The 17,526-nt window shown below is 43.3% G+C and overlaps 1 protein-coding gene across 3 annotated transcripts in view; it reads left to right on the top strand.

Annotated features, from left to right (window-relative positions):
• LOC135786566 (zinc finger matrin-type protein 4) overlaps positions 1-17,526 on the top strand; it is a 152,536-nt gene that overhangs the window by 31,105 nt on the left and 103,905 nt on the right. For all 3 annotated transcript variants that reach the window (XM_065296033.1, XM_065296034.1, XM_065296032.1), the window contains exon 3: positions 1,062-1,154. In XM_065296033.1, the coding sequence (XP_065152105.1) occupies positions 1,062-1,154 (93 nt within the window). The remainder of the gene's footprint in view (positions 1-1,061; positions 1,155-17,526) is intronic.

Here is a 17,526-nt window from a genome sequence, read left to right as displayed (position 1 = left end):
ATTTTGGAGTATTAAAATTCTGTTCGGGTTTAAGTTTGTGCTCATGCTGCTCCTGTGTTTGCTGTTTACACAGACAGCTACTTTTTAAAGCAGCTTTTGATTTGGCATTGGCTTTCATATGGTGCATTTAATCTATGCTTTTCTTAGTATGGAATCGAACCCATGACCTTTGTGTTGCTAACACAATGCTAGCAAGTGAGCTACAGGTGCACTCGACTTACAATTATTTTATTAATAGCTTCTTACAACTCAATAGGTTTTGCCATATAACTTTGATTTAGTTTAACCTGTGCTGTGGCATATTTTTAAAATGTACTCCATAGTGTGTTGCTTGATTTGAAAGAGACTGAATGAAAATGTGATATCGTAGTTTATCACAATGCAATTTTCTATTGGATTTTGAAAGCTTTGTTTTAAAATGCATCCTCTGTCAGTGAGCTCATCGCTATGCAGTTAAAGATGTGTGAAATGAAAAGTTGTCTGAAAGTTAAAATGAAAATCAAGAATAAGATCTAGTGAGCCTTTAAAAGACTGAGCATTTCAATGCGTGACTTGCATCACTGTCTGGACTACATCGAATGTTACAGCAGGCTTTTATGTCAGTTTTTTTAAGAAAAGGTCGCTGCGGCTTTGCCTTCTTGGCCCACCTTGACTATTTGAAGCCCGAGCAGCTGTAAATGTTTTGAAAGCTAAGCAGTCACATGCATTTTTCAAAGTTCAACTTTTCAGATTCCTATGAAATAATCAAAGTGTTTGGGTGAAGTAACAGAATCCGGGAATTAATATTCAATTTGATGACACGATTAAGAGGATACAAACAACAAAAATGCCAATGCTTGCAAAAGTAAAGGCAACTGTAAAGGTTTATATTTAGGAAAGGAAGGCCTTAGTATGCTAAACGTTTAGTATGCACTATTTTTGCTGGTCAGTTGTGGGATTCTGTAGATATTTGTGTGTAATGTATGCTACCAATATTTTACTGTTGTTCCCTATACTATTTAAATAGCCCAAACTCACTATTATGTGCTAATCCTACTCTCACTCTTTCTCATACACAACAGAGCAAGAAACATGCCAACAAAGTGCGTCTGTTCTACATGCTTCACCCAGAAGATGGAGGTCCACCATCCAAAAGACTAAGACCAGACAATCCGGTATGTTCCAATGCTTGGCAAACAAAGCTTGCAACATGTCTCAATTTTGTCTTTTATAGAATAGCATAGAATAGAATAGAATTAAAGGGAACATATCATGAAAATCTGACTTTTTTATGTTTAAGTGCTATTATTGGGTCCCCAGTGCTTCTATCAACCTTCTATCAATTTAGCTTTGTTACATTATTCTCTGCAAGCATGTGAAAAACAGGTAGGCTAATTGAAATTTGGTTCCCCTTGTGATGTCAGAAGGGGATCTTATTATAATAATACCGCCCCTTAATCTGCAACTATCAAACCACAGCATTGCCATTTAGTGCAGAGAGAGAAAGAGAGAGAGAGAGAGAGAGAGAGAGAGAGAGAGAGAGAGAGAGAGAGAGAGAGAGAGAGAGAGAGAGAGAGAGAGTTTCAATTACAACAAACCACCATTATGGTGATCAGTGTTTGCATTTCATCAGCTCATTTGCATTTTAAAGGTCACACCCCAAAATGGCACATTTTTTGCTCACTCCTGCAAAGTGACAATTTTAACATGTTATTAGGGCTGTCCTCGACTAAGGATTTACATATTCGAATCAGAATTGTCGAATCTTTTCATAGTCGACCGATAGTCGAATCATCTATGTTTGTGTGCATGGGTTGGGAGGGGGCCAGACCAGGTACAAATTGATAACTTTTATTTTCTTTCACAAGCAGCACAGATAAACAACTTTCTGATAAAGTGACCAAAACTGTCTTTCAAGTAATAAACGAAGACAAAACTGACGATGCATTTATATATATTTTTAAGGTCAAATGTAAGGCAACATTTGTTTAATTATTCCTCATAACATTTTAAAGCCACGATCTACAGAACATCACACAAAAATACATTTTGATAAGTAAAACCTAAAAATATAACAAAGGTGATCCTGCCTTGGAAACCTCGGCTAATTCAGTGTTTTTATTTAATTTGGAGATTAAGCGCGTCAAAGCAGTCATGACCAAAAAAAAAACGACAAATGAGAAATGACAAATAATTTGTGATTGTTACTGCAAATGATAAAAACTAATCTTTATATACAATTCATTAAACGTTAATTTATAACAAGAAAAACACTGAAATTAATGATTTTATAGACACTATGCGTTATTATGTAGCACAGAAATACCTGCTTGCTTGCTCTGACTTTTATCCTCTCTGTATTCACTTTAGATACAGAAAGACCGGATGATATTATTTATTTCAGGAATCTCTTTGCTATCATTTGAAAGTGAACACCGACCATATTAAATCACAAGAAAGACAGTCGTGTCAGGCATAAAATAGGTTCGGTGCAGATATTTTCCGTTTCATCACCGACATTTAAAGAAACGGCTTACCTGTTTTGTAGTTTGACAAGATAACCACTATGTTTTAAATACATTTTTAAAACTTATACCCGTTGAAAACATCCGTTTTTAATGTTTAGTTTGATGAACTTCTAAATATGAGACGAAGAGCACTTAGCACGTTCGGCTAAATTGCATGCGCAAGCATGGCCAGCCAGCACGCAATAGTGCGAAATCTATACAACGAAAAGCTATCCAAAATGTACATACTTAAATTAGATCAGAATTTGTAAGTTTGTAATAAATACATTTTTTTAATAAAATAAGGTCAGAAGTAACAAAGTGCAGAACAAATGTGCAAAATGCCTCAAGTGCACAAAAACAAAACACAAGCCAAATAGATACATCAGATAACCCAGAGTGATTTATAAATAAAATAAAATAAAGAAATTATTAAAAGAATGAAATTATAACCAGAATTGCCAGCTTTTTCTTTTAAATGTAGAAACAAAAAGGCAATGGTTTTTAACATAGGAACCTCTTATGGACATGTAGCCCGGTCACAGGGGTTGCTGAATTTATTAACGCATTTTAAAAATATTTATTGAAAGCTGCTACTTCACATATTATTTGCAGAATTATAATAATATGCTGTATATTAATATATTGTGAGAAAGCTGTTATATGTGAAATCAGATTTGTGCACAGTGCACCCATACACGGCCAAAATCAAAGGATTCATAACACATCTGCGACGATTCGACTGTGAGATTGGTAGTCGAATCAGGCTTCCCTTTCAGTCGGTCACTACGACGTCACGTCGTGACCGACGAATTGGGAACTCGCTTAGAGAGACCAATCTGCTTCGAATACTACTAAAACGCCAATGAACTTGGCATTGAGATATTTGCATAATGCTGGCGCCGCCCCGCCAGGTGCGTATATAAGCAGCAGGTGCAAATAGGGAAATTAGCTTTTATTCGCTTCGAAAGCCTGCAGTATCTGCTACTGAGAAGCTACTCTACTCTGTTGGGATCTGATTGCTGAAGTTGGTTGTACTAGAAGTACCACAGCGGACGCTTCGCTTATTCCACGGCTCTACATCTGTTTGTTGTTTTTGAGTTTAGTGTGTGCGTTGCCTTCCTGTGCGCTCATCAACTAAGCATCTGAGTGAATTTCCCTAAAAGAGTGATACGAGAGAGCTTTGTGCCTTGTTAAAGGCAGCCACTCTCTCGTATATCCGGACATCAGCGTCCTTTTCAGGATGGCTTTTCGTCCGTGCGATCTTGGGTGCGGCAAATACATGGGTCCGAAGGACGGTCACGAGCGTTGTCTTTCGTGTTTGGGCATCGAGCACGCAGAGGCAGCGTTCGCTGGGGGTAAGTGTTCTCACTGCGAGAGCATGTCCCTTGTGGATTTGCGGAGATGGTTGTCTTTCCTCCGGGAAAAGCGCAACCCTCGTCATGCGAGTGTTGAACGCCGCCACGGTGCGGCTGTAAGGCTCTCAAAGGACGACCTCCGCATCACTGTGCTGAGCCGGTCGGGGGATTCGTCCTCATGCTCTCAGCCTCCTCATCCACAGCCGGTTGATGTGCCTATGGAGACTTCAGCGTCGTGTTCTACGATGTCTCTAGAATCCATTGTGCCTCCCTCCGGGTCCACCGACGCCGCAGCATCCGAGGGTGGGCCTCCTCCCCCTGACGTGGACCCCGACGCCCTTCCTCCCTCTGGTCGGGTTGGGACGCCGGAGTTCGATCCAGAGATGGTGGCCGTGCTCGCTCGAGCGGCGGAGACCGTAGGGTTAGAGTGGGTTCCCCCCCCTCAGCCCGAGCCGTCCCGCCTGGATGATTGGTTCTTTGGAGCTGCCCGGGTGTCACAACCCTCTCCACCGGTGCCTTTCTTCCCCGAGGTGCACGAGGAGCTGACTAGAACCTGGAAGTCGCCGTTTTCCATGAGATTACGGCCGTTTCAGCCCTCCCCCCTCACCTCCCTCACCAGCGGAGCCGCTAAGGGTTACACGGGGATCCCTCCCGTGGAGCGTGCGGTCGCGATGCAACTGTGTCCGGCTCACGCTCCCTCTTGGAAGGACCGCCCAACCCTCCCCTCTCGTGCCTGCAGACAGTCCTCCGGTTTAACGGGCGCTGCCCACCAGGCATGTGGAGAGGCGGCTTCAGCCCTGCACGCAATGGCGTTGCTGCAGGTTCATCAAGCGAAGGCCTTGAGGGATCTGCACGAGGGAGGACACGACTCGCCTGTCCTTTCGGAGCTCCGGGCTGCCACTGATCTGGCTCTTCGCGCTACGAAGGTGACAGCGCAGGCGATTGGTCGTGCCATGTCCACGATGGTGGTCCAGGAACGCCACTTATGGCTATGTCTGGCGGACATGTCGGATGCGGAGAAGAACAAGTTCTTAGACGCTCCCGTGTCCCAGGCTGGTCTCTTCGGTGAGTCGGTGGAGTCTTTTGCCCAGCAGTTCTCCGCCGCCCAGAAGCAGACGGAGGCGATCGCTCAGATCATGCCCCGGCGCAAGCGACCTGCATCTCGCCCTCCAGTGCCGGCGGCCCCGTCTGCTCCTCGCCGAGGGCGCCCTGCGGCGGCTGCCTCCACCCCCCCCACTAGAACATCTTCCAGGCCACGGAGGGGGAACAGCCGTCGGCAGCCCGCCCCGCCCGCCCCACCCGCTTCCCGTGGTAAACGGAAATCGAAGCGGCCCTGAGACGGGCGACCTGGATTCGGATGGGATCACTCTACGGGAGACGGTGATGGCATCGCTCCCTCCACCGGTAGAGGGCCGGGTGGAGAATCTTTGGTTTCGTTTTGTTCTGTTCCGCCGGCTTCTCAGCCGGCACCCACAAAACCACAAAAGGAGTGCATTCCTATTCCTTCTCCAGGTCTCCAGAGGATCGAGAGAGATGTGAGCGGGCATTTACGTGCTCTTCCTCCCTCTCCTCTATCGCCAGCGGGTGTCCTGAGGAGTTCCAGCTCTCCGCTGAGGAGACGGGACCACCAGCACCCTCCTCGGAGTCTGTGCTCTCCGCTGAGGAGACCAGACGACCGTCACCCTCAGCGGGCTCAGGTCAGTGTCACACACACATACTGTAGATGCTTATGCTGTCACAGCAGACGCACCGGCAGTCCCACCTGTCTCGCTTCGCTGCCCCACCGCGGGTACTTCGGTAGTGTCGTTAATTCTCCTCGTACGGTGCCTGGGTGCTTGGCTTCAGTTCCCAGCCCGTTTCGTTGGGTTTTACGCACAATCCGCCTCGGTTACGAATCCGGCACACCCCAAAATTCGGGCTTTCGTTTCACTGTAGTGAAAGCGTCCGATGCACATGTACTGCGTGCAAAAATCGATATCCTGTTGGCGAAGGATGTATCGAGCCGGTCCCTCTTACCGAGATGATGATGATGATAGGGTTTTTCCAGCCTTTATCTCATAGTACCCAAAATACGCGGCGGGTTACGATCGATTTGATTTACGCACCGGCTCTACAAAGGTGTTCTTTTGGACGATAACGCCGAGGCTCGTATTTCAATATTCAGATCGTTTGCAGCCTTAGACCTGTAAGACGTGTACTTTATGTGTCCATCTCCCCTCGCTTTAGACCGTTTTTCGCTCTGCGTCGTGGGGTGGGCATATTAATACTAAGTACATCATTCGAGCTGTCTCTCTCTCTCCGTGTCTCCATGTGCTAGTCACGGCTTTAAAATATCAGAGAGAGGGTTGTTCGCATTCTGCTTTTATGTACGTCGACTTATAGCCCGTTCTTGGCAGACGTGCGCGAACACAGAGTTAATGCTTCGGCATCTCGCTCGTTTATGTCTTCAGGTCGACTGGGAAAGAGTACTTTGCCCCGTGCAGAGGATCCTTTTTCTCAGTATGGAAACTAGACTCGATCGACTAAATGGCGTGTTTTACAAGAGCGCGCAACCAGTCAGTTCTGACTTGCCTCGGTTTAATTCGAGGGAAGTACGCGGTCCCTCTGAAACAATTTCAGAAGCTCCTGGACATATGACAGCATGCTGCGGCTGTGACACCGCCCGAGCTGCTTCATATGAGACCGCTTCAGCGTTGGCTTACGATCGAGTCTCGAGGAGAGCGTGGCGCACCGGCATACACCGTGTAAACATTACACCTGCGTGTCATTCCAACTTCCCCGTGGTAGACCCGGCATTTCCGATAGACAATGCGCCCCTGAAAGGTCTCCTGGCATTCTGTAGCATGTATGCCCTTAGCACGGGATGATCGCCACGTATGACGGGCTTGCAGTCTCAGGGGTGTGCATAGCACCCCAACTGCCGCGAGCGGTGCGCTGTATATCTGGGACTTGTACGCTCCGCTGTGGAGATGCGAGGGAAGGATGTATTAGCCGACACCGACAACATTGCGACTGTTGCGTTATTTACCGTTAAGGCGGTTTTGCGCTCTCGTCACCTGTCGCATCTCGCTCGTCATCTCCTCCTTTGGAGTCAGAAGCTCTGAGGTCCCTTCGTGCCATTCACATTCCGGGCTCGCTCAATACAGCAGCGGACGCGCTTCTCGAGCTGCGCGCCCCGGCGAATGGCGACTCCACCCCCAGACGGTCCAGCTAATTTGGAAGAAGTTCGGTCGTGCGCAGACAGACCTGTTTGCGTCGCCGGACGATACCCACTGTCGCCTATTTTATTCACTAACCGAGGGCAGCCTCGGCGTGGACGCATTGGCACACAGCTGGCCTCGGGGGATGCGCAAATACGCATTCCTTCCAGTGAGCTTAATCGCACAGACACTGTGCAAAGTCAGGCAGGACGAGGAGAGCCTTTTATTAATCGTCCGTACTGGACGACTGGGAATTGGTTTTTCATAGTTAATGCTCCTCGCGACAGCCCTCCCTGGCGGATTCCCCTGAGGAAGGACTTTCTTTCTTAGGAAGGGGCACATTGGCACTCGCGCCCCGACCCGTGGGATCTCCATGTATGGTCGTTGAGCGCGCGCAAGGTTTAGGTGATTTATCGCAAACGGTATCTAACACCATCGACGCGGTTCGAGCACCGTCCACAAGACGGGCTTACGCGCTTAATGAAACCTTTTTCGTCACCTGGTGCTCTTTGCAACGCGAGGACCCCAGAGAATGCCCCATTAACATTGTGCTTTATATCTTCAACATAGGTTAGATGGTAGGCTGTCCCTTCGCCATTAAAGTTGATATCGCCGCTATTTCTGCTCGTCACTCACTCACTTATCAACGGCAGATCAGTTGGCCAGCATGATTTGGTTATTACACTATAAGAGGCGCTCGCAGGCTAAACCCCTCGCGCCCTCCTTCTATTCCTCCTTGGGACCTGTCCATGGTGCTGAAAGCCCTTCAGGCCCCCCCGTTCGAGCCTTTGCAGTCTGCGAGTCTGAAGCTTTTATCAATGAAGGCTCTGACCCTGCTAGCTTTGGCCTCAGTGAAGAGAGTAGGGGATTTATATGCATTCTCTGTTGACGATTCGTGCCTTCAGTTTGGTCCTGCTGCCTCAAGCGTAACATTGAGGCCCAGACCAGACTACGTGCCCAAAGTTCCCACCACTCCTTTCAGAGATCAGGTGGTGAGCTTGCAAGCGCTGCCCCCGGAGGAGGCAGACCCAACCATGGCTTTGTTGTGCCCCGTACGCGCACTGCGATTCTACGTGGTCCGCACGCAAAGCCTCAGGACCTCAGACCAGCTCTTTGTTTGTTATGGTGGCCAGCAGAAAGGGAAAGCTGTCACTAAGCAGAGGATGTCTCATTGGATAGTTGATACTATCGCCCTGGCTTATAATCTTCAGGGTATTCCTTGCCCCTTTAATTTGAGAGCGCACTCCACACGGAGTGTTGCCTCATCTTGGGCTCTCGCTCGTGGTTCCTCGCTAACAGACATCTGCAGAGCTGCTGGTTGGGCGACACCTAATACGTTCATTAAATTCTACAGTGTTCGTATCGGGCCTGTATCCTCTCGTGTTCTTTCCTCACCAGGGGGAGCACGGAGAACAGTCTCGCAGGTCGGCTTGCAGCCTCCAACTGATGCTTCATAACTGTGTCAGTATGGAAGGCCTTCAGAACAAAAATGCGTAATGGTTTGAATTGTTCTTCCTCCGCTGCCTTGGCAGCCTTTGTTGCGGAGCATTGGCTGTCAGCCTTTCACTAGCTGTATCCTCGCGAACCTACGTGTCTGGCTCGGGCTCCACATTGTGTCCCACCGGGTTCCATTGTGAGTATTTTTCTGTGGGGTTAATCCTACTAGCCCACGTTTCCCTTAGCAGAGCACTGCTTTGCTTACACAGCCACGGCTGTCTTATTTTTCTCAACTACGGTTGACTTTCGCCCACCATTAGCCCTTAAGACGGGTGGTGGCTTCCGCAGCGTTCCTATCCCGCTCAGGTAGGGCGCTTCCCAGTCGCTGGCACTTCTGTGGGGTTAAAGGAACATCTAGTGCCCGGCCTTCTGCCTTAAAACCTACCTCCTCCTCCTTAAGTGGAACCGGAGGGCTTTTACGCAGTCACTGGAAGAGGTCAGCCCCTAGTGGCGTTTTGATAGGGATTCCCAATTCGTCGGTCACGACGTGACGTCGTAGTGACCGACTGAAAGGGAACGTCTCGGTTACGGATGTAACCCTCGTTCCCTGAAGGAGGGAACGGAGACGTCACGTCCCGTCGCCACAGGTGCTGCCACCTGCTGTTACGGCCGGTCACACTTTCCGGCTTTCTCAGCGAATAAGAGGCTAATTTCCCTATTTGCACCTGCTGCTTATATACGCACCTGGCGGGGCGGCGCCAGCATTATGCAAATATCTCAATGCCAAGTTCATTGGCGTTTTAGTAGTATTCGAAGCAGATTGGTCTCTCTAAGCGAGTTCCCAATTCGTCGGTCACGACGTGACGTCTCCGTTCCCTCCTTCAGGGAACGAGGGTTACATCCGTAACCGAGACGTTCTCCTATCGATGCATCGAATCTTCGACTATTCGGGGTCACCCCTACATGTTATAATAAATTATCTATATGATTTTTTTGAGCTATAACTTCACATATGTGCTCTGGAGACACCAAAGATATATTTTACATTTTAAAATGTTTTTGTGAAATGTCCCCTTTGAGCTCTCAGAAGTACAAACATGCACATGTAAAATATAAACATCCAAATATAATATCAACAATGTAAACAAATGAGTACAACATGAGCAGCTACGGTGGTAAACAAAATGTGTACCAATACAGACCAGTGCAATGTAAACAAATATGTACAAAACGTGCAGAAAAGGGCAAATGCAAATATAGGCCAACATTTTGCGATGGCATATAAATTAGGGATGCTCCGATCGATCGGCCGATAATGCTTGCTATGTTTCTCAATGAATTACAGTGAAATGCCACTACATCCAAAAGCCAGGGGGCGCTCTCGTGCAGAAACTCAAAATGCGCTGTAGACGAAGAACAATACACACGCAGCTGTGATGACACGCAGCTCCATGAAATGGCTGAAGGATATATTTATATTGCTGTTCTTCAAATCTTTTCAGGTATTTTCATGATAATAAAGAATATGTTTAATAATTATGTTTGACGAGTGTTGCTTTTTCAAATGCATGTTATAAACGACTCAAACTAAAAGTGATTTTAGATCGATAAGGACTTACTGATCAAAAGCTGTAGTACATGAAATGACGTATTATTAGTGGAGATCGGGACATCCCTAATATAAATATAAAAATATAGTGCTTATGATATTTATTGTTCCCATTTAATTGGAATTTAGTTCTATGATTGCACAAATGGTCAAATATAGTCCCAACCTGTCATTAGGCCAGTACCATTTAAAAAGTCCTAGTATGTACAATTAAAGCCTGGGATACACTGCACGATTTTTGGCTGTTCCAGATGAAAGATTGGCATTGTGAATAATCATCATGATTTCTTTGATCGTGGCCGTTTTCCCCCTCTTGCGTCCAAAGATAGCCTACGATATGTAGGATATTATGACAGTGTCAGAAATTCAGCATGATTAACGCACAGTGTGTTTGCTGCTACGACCTGTGTACCGGTATTTGTTTATCACTAGCGCATGGAGTTTTCCTAGGAGTTTTCCCCCTGGACTAGCCAGGATGGTTTTTCTCCTAGGGGAAAAAACCCCTAGGAGAAAAACCCTCCTGGCTACTCCAGGGGGAAAACTCCTAGGAGGAGAAAACCCCTGAGAGGGATACATATATTTATATATATCGTCGCTGCCCAATGAAACTCACATATGTCCAAAACAGTTACTTTTCAGGAAGTAAAAAACACAGTATTTCAAAAGCAGTTGAATGTAGCGTTGTCATACTTGGTACGGCATCTTTACATGCAACCATATTCTAGCCAGTGTAATGATATAATCCACATTTGACCAAAATTGAGTTTAAATGGACATACGTGCAAATTTTAGAGTAACGGTGGTCGATACGCATTCTTCCGATCAGGGGCGGCGTTTCACGAAAACCTAGGGTATGGCAAAAATTCTTCATACAAGAAGGCCAATAACGAATCTATGAAACCACATTATTTCCATATGTGTACATACTCCACCAACCTTTATAAAATCATACTATTATTGCACGGATGTACACTTACTGACAACAATACGGAAGCAATACAAATGAAAAACAAAAATAGAAATCATGGTTGTTTAAAATGATTTTCAAATGTTGTCATTCTTAACTAAGTGCAACTCCAGCAACAGATAAACTAAAACAAGATAATATCAAAACATACTGTAACATCCCTTCACAAATCTTGTCATTACAGCCGCCAATAAACACTTATAAAAACACAATAAAGACTTTTAATGATGTGATAGAGCACACGTAGTTAACCCAGCCAACCAACTAAGACTAAAACACTAAATAAAACTTAGTAAAACAGGGCTAAATGCAAAAACAAGTCTTACCTTTTGTCGTCGTGCAGTTTTTATTCCACAAGTCGCCATATTCAAAAACGCGCGCAAATAATTAATACAATTCACTTCGACTGCGATACAATTTCCCAGTGTAAGAGAACATGTTTATTTATCCACAGAGAACAAATCATTTTACTTCTGGAATAATGTATGCAATATGCATTGCGCGAGTGTGGGGGAGAACCATGAGTCTGTTTGAATGTTAAAAAAAAGGAGTTTACTTGCGAAAATAAAGATTATAACAACAGCGGTCATTATGAGACCTCCTGCACAATTCAAGCTGCGCTGCAAGAACAACAGGTTGATGACATCAAAGTACCGCGAGGGTGAGGCGAGAAATCATCGGAAGAGTTTGCTTTCAAACCGCTCTCGCGGCACGTTGATGTCATCCACATGTCGGTTCCTATATTATAGCATGAAGTCGCGCACACGCGTAAATTATCCATATTAGTGATGTACCAATGTTCAGATATGTTCTACTGAAAATATTTAACATTATTTTTAATAAGCTTCATTATAGCCTGTTGATTTCTGGTGTTTTGTCTGAATGCTAGGGTATGGCAACTGCCATACCCTGCCATACGCAAACGCCGCCCCTGCTTCCGATCATTAATTAGAATGGCCAGGTCGCGTTTCATATAGACAGATGAATACGCTCAGTTTATTAAATAGCCTACGTCTTAGTTTATTAAATATGCTTAGTTTATTTAATATTAATTATAAATGTAAAGGGACAATGAATCAATACACTGACATGGTAATGCTAGACAGATACTTTGTTTGCACAGTCCTACCGTAATTTTGTCACTCCTAGACGTACGTCTGGCGTCAGTGGGGAAACCTTTACCTCAATGAAGGAAAGTCATTGTCAAACCAGGCTATGTTTATTCGGCTATCCAGAGCTGAGCTTTGATGAAACTTCACGAGACCGGTGAGATGCTTCCACAGGGTGGGAGATACGCGGCATGATTGACAGCTTTGACACCAAATGGATATACGTGAAAATCAGATGACATGATTTCACAACTTTTCATTGGCCATTTAGATATGTGAAGCATACTGTATACGGAATTGAACCTGGACATTCAATCCGTCAAAAAAAATCAAAATCTGCAAAATGGACATACGTGGTTTTCATCGGACAGCGACGATATATAAATACTATCGGGGTATGTGAATGGGTAAGCAGATTAAACTGGTTTGGTCAGATATCAGCTGGGCACCACGTTGAAGGACGGTCATTAGATCAGCGGTGTGATGATCTTCACAGCAGCAGGAAACTGGGTCGATTTGTCTCATTGTCCTCGGGGTCAAGGACGATACAGGATTAGTTATAATTTGCGTATGACTACCACTCCTTTGAAAAGTCCAAAACATACGCCGAAGTCCAATTCTGCGTGCATTTAATATGCCAGTACTTCCCGTTTACTTAATACCACACATCTTTTTGTTTCACTTCATGTAGTGGTTTCTCAATTTTTGGGGATTGAGATTAGAACAACTTTCTGTTACATTTCAGACAAAACCCAAACTCCAATTCTAACCCCAACTGCAAGCAAGCATTGCGTAAAAATAGAGAACAAGATCAACATAAAATGACACAAAATGATGCTTAGTATTAAGTGAACGGAAAGGATTGGTGTATCATACAGTATGCACACAAAATTGGACTTTGATATCTATTGCACAACTTTTCAGAGTGCAAATTCTACACATTTGATGAGAATGAGTATATGTATAGATTTGGTACTAATATGAACTCTTCAGCTATAGTTGTGTTTCTGCCAGTGTATGAAATCTCTTTCTCTCAAGTCACTTGGTTTGATATTTTGTAATTTGATGCAATCCAAGTTCAATTTTAAATGTGGCTTAAGTGCCAAAATACTGATTTGAGATTATTGTAACTGCATATTTGCCTCTATTTATTGTTACTTTAATAAAAGTCTGCTTATAGGTTTAAATAAAGTCTGTTTATTGCTACAGTCCACATTTATATGTCTAGCCATCTATTTTAGCAGACAAGAAAAAGCTAAAGGTTTTTTGTGTGTAAAGTGTTGAAATGCTAAATGTGGACAGTGAAGATTACAGATGCTAAGCTTTGATTTGTCCATTATTTTCACTCCATAGAGCGATAAAGATAATGCCCTCTTGTTTCTCTTATTCCCCAAAGGCAAATGACCAGCACACCAACCATTTAGTTGTAATGTCTTCATGCATTCTGAATTAAGCTGTGATTAAAACCGGCTATTTTGGAAGTAGAAAGACAACTTTGTAAGGCTAGAAATAGAACACAGTGAAAAGTGTGTTGCATACTAATGATTAAAGATTTGACATATTGACACACAAAACACTGCTAGTCTTGACTTCAGGCGGTTTTGGCTTGTTATTTAGTGCCTGTAATTGCTTCTTTGGTCTCTGAAGGGTGCGGTTGTTGGTTTATCACACTATGAAATATTCAGATATCAATAAGTATTCTGTGGAGTGCCCCAGTTACAATTTGCTTGAATCGTGGTCCATGCGTTTATGTACAGAAGAGCTCATTAGTCTTGCTGTTTATGAATAATTCTGTATGGCATCAGATACTTTTTAAACTCCTCATCTGGGGGGAACAAGGCCTGGAGGCCATTCATCAAATTAAACAAATAAAGTACAAGCCATACTAACTAGAGAGACCGATGAAGTGAAACTTTAAAACCTGTTTTCCTGCTAAACTTTTAATCCATTTCACACATCCCTAAAAAGTAATTTCAAGATTATGTGTCAGAAATAGATGTATTGAGCTAGATTTTTACTCTGTTATCTGTCTGAAATCAGTCCTGGAGACACAATGTGATTCTTCTCTCCTATGGCAGTCGGCATTGACAGGACACACTGAAATATCTTTAACACATCCGTTTTTTTCCTCTCAGACTTTCATTTTGTAAGAGAGCATTAGAAGAGATCAACCATGTGACAAACGGTTCTCATTTGTGCCAAAAGGGAAAATCAGAGATTTCAAAAACATTTCTGATCAGATAAAATAAGCGGTGTGCTTTATATTCCTATTAAATGAGATCATTTGCTTTATCTTATATTCGGTAGTCAATATTTCCATTAAACAACCAAAAACTCAATAAAGTTTAATGAGCCATAAAACAGCAACCTTTGGGCAATAAAGTGCTTCTGGCAGCTTCCATTCCTCTTTGGCTTTGTTTAAACTGCAACTCCAACTTTTTTAATCTGGGCCTGTATTCATAAAAAATCTTAGCACAAAGAGTTGCTTATGGTGTCAAAATTCTTAGAAAATTCCTAGAAATGTTGGCATTTCCCCTCAAAATTAAAGAAAGATCCTAGTAAAGAAAGAAGTAATTCAGAAAGCATCAGAAACCTTAAAGGGGACATATTATGAGATTTTTTTTAAGATGTAAACTAAGTCTAAAATAGGTCTGAGCAAAAGTGTGCCGTTTTGGGTGTGTCATTTAAAATGCAAATGAGCGGATGAAGTGCAACCACTGATCACAATGATGGTGGTTTGTTGCAATTGAAGCTCAATTGTGCTGTGAAATATTTTATCTCTCTCTTTCTCTCCATACTAAATGGTTGTGCTGTGGTTGGATAGTGCAGATAAAGTGGGCGGTATTACCTTATTGTGACATCACAATAAGGGCCAAATTACAATGACCTATTTTTTCACATGCTTGCAGAAAATGGTTTACCAAAACTAAGTTATTGGGTTGATCTTTTTAACATTTTCTAGATTGATAGAAGCACTGGGGACACAATTATAGCACTTAAACATGGAAAAAGTCAGATTTTCATAATATGTCCCCTTTAAAAGAGGTCTTAAGGTCTGAAATTGGATGAGTATGGGTGAAGACTTTTAAGAGTTTCTTTAGCCGTAGGGAAAGTGGACAAAATGCAAAGAGGGAGATGAAATGTGTTTCACACAATGCATGACAGTAAGTTAATAAGATGCAACACATTAGATCATGCAGGGAGCATGTTTGAGCATCTTATTAGAAACATGCTAAAATCTCAGACACCGCGAAGAAATGCCATAGCGCCAAAAATAATCACTACATTTTGGGCCCTATTTTAACGATCTGAAACGCAAGTGCGAAGCACAACGCACAAGTGAGTTTGTGGGGCGGATCTTGGGCGCTGTTGCTATTTTCCCGGCGGGAGAAATAACTCTTGCGCTGGGCGCAAATCAATAAGGGGTTGGTCTGAAGTAGGTTCATTATTCATAGGTGTGGTTTGGGCGTAACGTCAAATAAACCAATCAGAACGCTATCCAACATTCCTTTTAAACGCAAGGGCGCAAGTTCCATGGCGGGTTGCTATTATTATGACGGATTTACCAGGCGCACGCCAGGAGCGGTTCACAGCCGAGGAGACCGACGTTCTTGTAAGAGCAGTCAAAGACAGAGAAGTTGTTTTGTATGGGGATGGGAGAAACCCGCCCAAATCAGCGTCGGTTAAACAGGCGTGAGAGGAAATAGCCACAATCTCATCAGCTGGCATCCCCATCGTTGCGCCAAGCGCTACAATGATGTCAGGAGACGGGGGAATCCCAAGCTTGCCAGCATAAATCGGGCACGCCGTGTAACGGGAGGTGGATCTGTCTCCACACATGACCTGACGCCAGCAGAGGACATCGCTGCGTCCACCCTCACCGCTGAAAGGGTTTGGGGGCTTTGAAATCGAACCCAAGAAACGCAAGCAAGGTCCAACCCCAAAGTACACTTACAAATCAAGTTCATATACATTAAGGTTTCTTATGAAAACATTTTAATTATTATTTACATAAAATAAACATAATACAGCCACACAACAAACTTATGAAATTATTTTAATCGTTATTTGCATGAGAATTTTTTAACGCAGCCACACAAAATAAATAAAAACTATCACCACAATGCTCACCACAATGATTTCCCTTATCTCATGTGTTAATATTTTTTATTGTAACAATTTATGATTTGCAAAAATAACTGTTGCATCTGTGTAGATTAGATGCAAAGTGTATGCGCGTTGTGCACGCTATACATTATGGTCAAGCGTGCGCCCTTAAAATAGCATAATGAACCACGCGCAACGCGCCACTGACTTTAAACTTTAAACTTATTTTTTTCTGGTCAGTGGCGCAATTGTTTTTTGAAACTGGAAAATAGCAACAGTTTGCCGACGTGCTTCTGTGGAGGGAAAAACCCGCTGTGCGCCGGTGCAAAATACGAATGAAACATGCGTCACTGACAAAGTCAATTGCGCTGGGTGCAAGATAGGGCCCATAGAGTAACATATTCACTAAAATAAAAACGCAACTGTGCAGCAGAGATGATTTGGGTCTGTTCAGATTTATATAAGCAAAGTCATCACACAAACAATTACAGCACTTACAGAAGCATATTGTGCTGTTTATTTCCTATCAATAGGAAATCATATATATATATATATATATTGCTTAGTTGGTATAGCTTGTGTGTACTGTATAACTGCTGAGTGGTGGCTTAACATATACCCTATACTTAAGCACCCTTTTTTTTCCTTCTTGGACATCCAACCAATCACAGTCTTTGAAAAGACTATATCATACATAGCAATGTGGTCAGCGTCGCCTCCTCACTAAGATAAAAGTTTTTGTCTTTTCCTTGCTCAGAGTTGCTCTCAGATTGGTCTTGATCGCTCTTAACTCATTCCCCGCCAGCCTTTTTTTGAAAGTTGCCTGCCAGCATTTTTTGTTATTTTTTACAAAAGTTTTACAAAATGCCTTTCAGGAAAATTTTCTTCTAAAATATAAACACATACAAATATATCAGCTGAAAGAACAGACCATCTGCTTTCAAACAAACAATAAACAAACAAACAAACAAACTCAACGGGAAAAAAATGTTTTAGCCTATCCTTATTTTTTTCTCTGTTTATAAACTCTTAAATATGGGTTATCAAATATTTTTCTTCAAAAAATGTTTTTTGCAAAAAGCTGAAATAATTGCATTTTTTGTGAAGGAATTTTGTTAGAGATCAGATTCAGAATGATTATCAAGACATACAGGGACTGCAAAATTAATAAATATTTTTTTATAAACTGGGTAAGAGCGCCATCTATTGGATAATCGTTATTACAGATAACCATAAACATTCATCAGGAACAC

The sequence above is a fragment of the Paramisgurnus dabryanus genome, chromosome 20 (genome assembly GCF_030506205.2).
Source record: "Paramisgurnus dabryanus chromosome 20, PD_genome_1.1, whole genome shotgun sequence".
NCBI lineage: Eukaryota > Metazoa > Chordata > Actinopteri > Cypriniformes > Cobitidae > Paramisgurnus > Paramisgurnus dabryanus.
The sequence above is the reverse complement of the archived record's forward strand: the minus strand, read 5'-3'. Positions and strand labels throughout refer to the sequence as shown.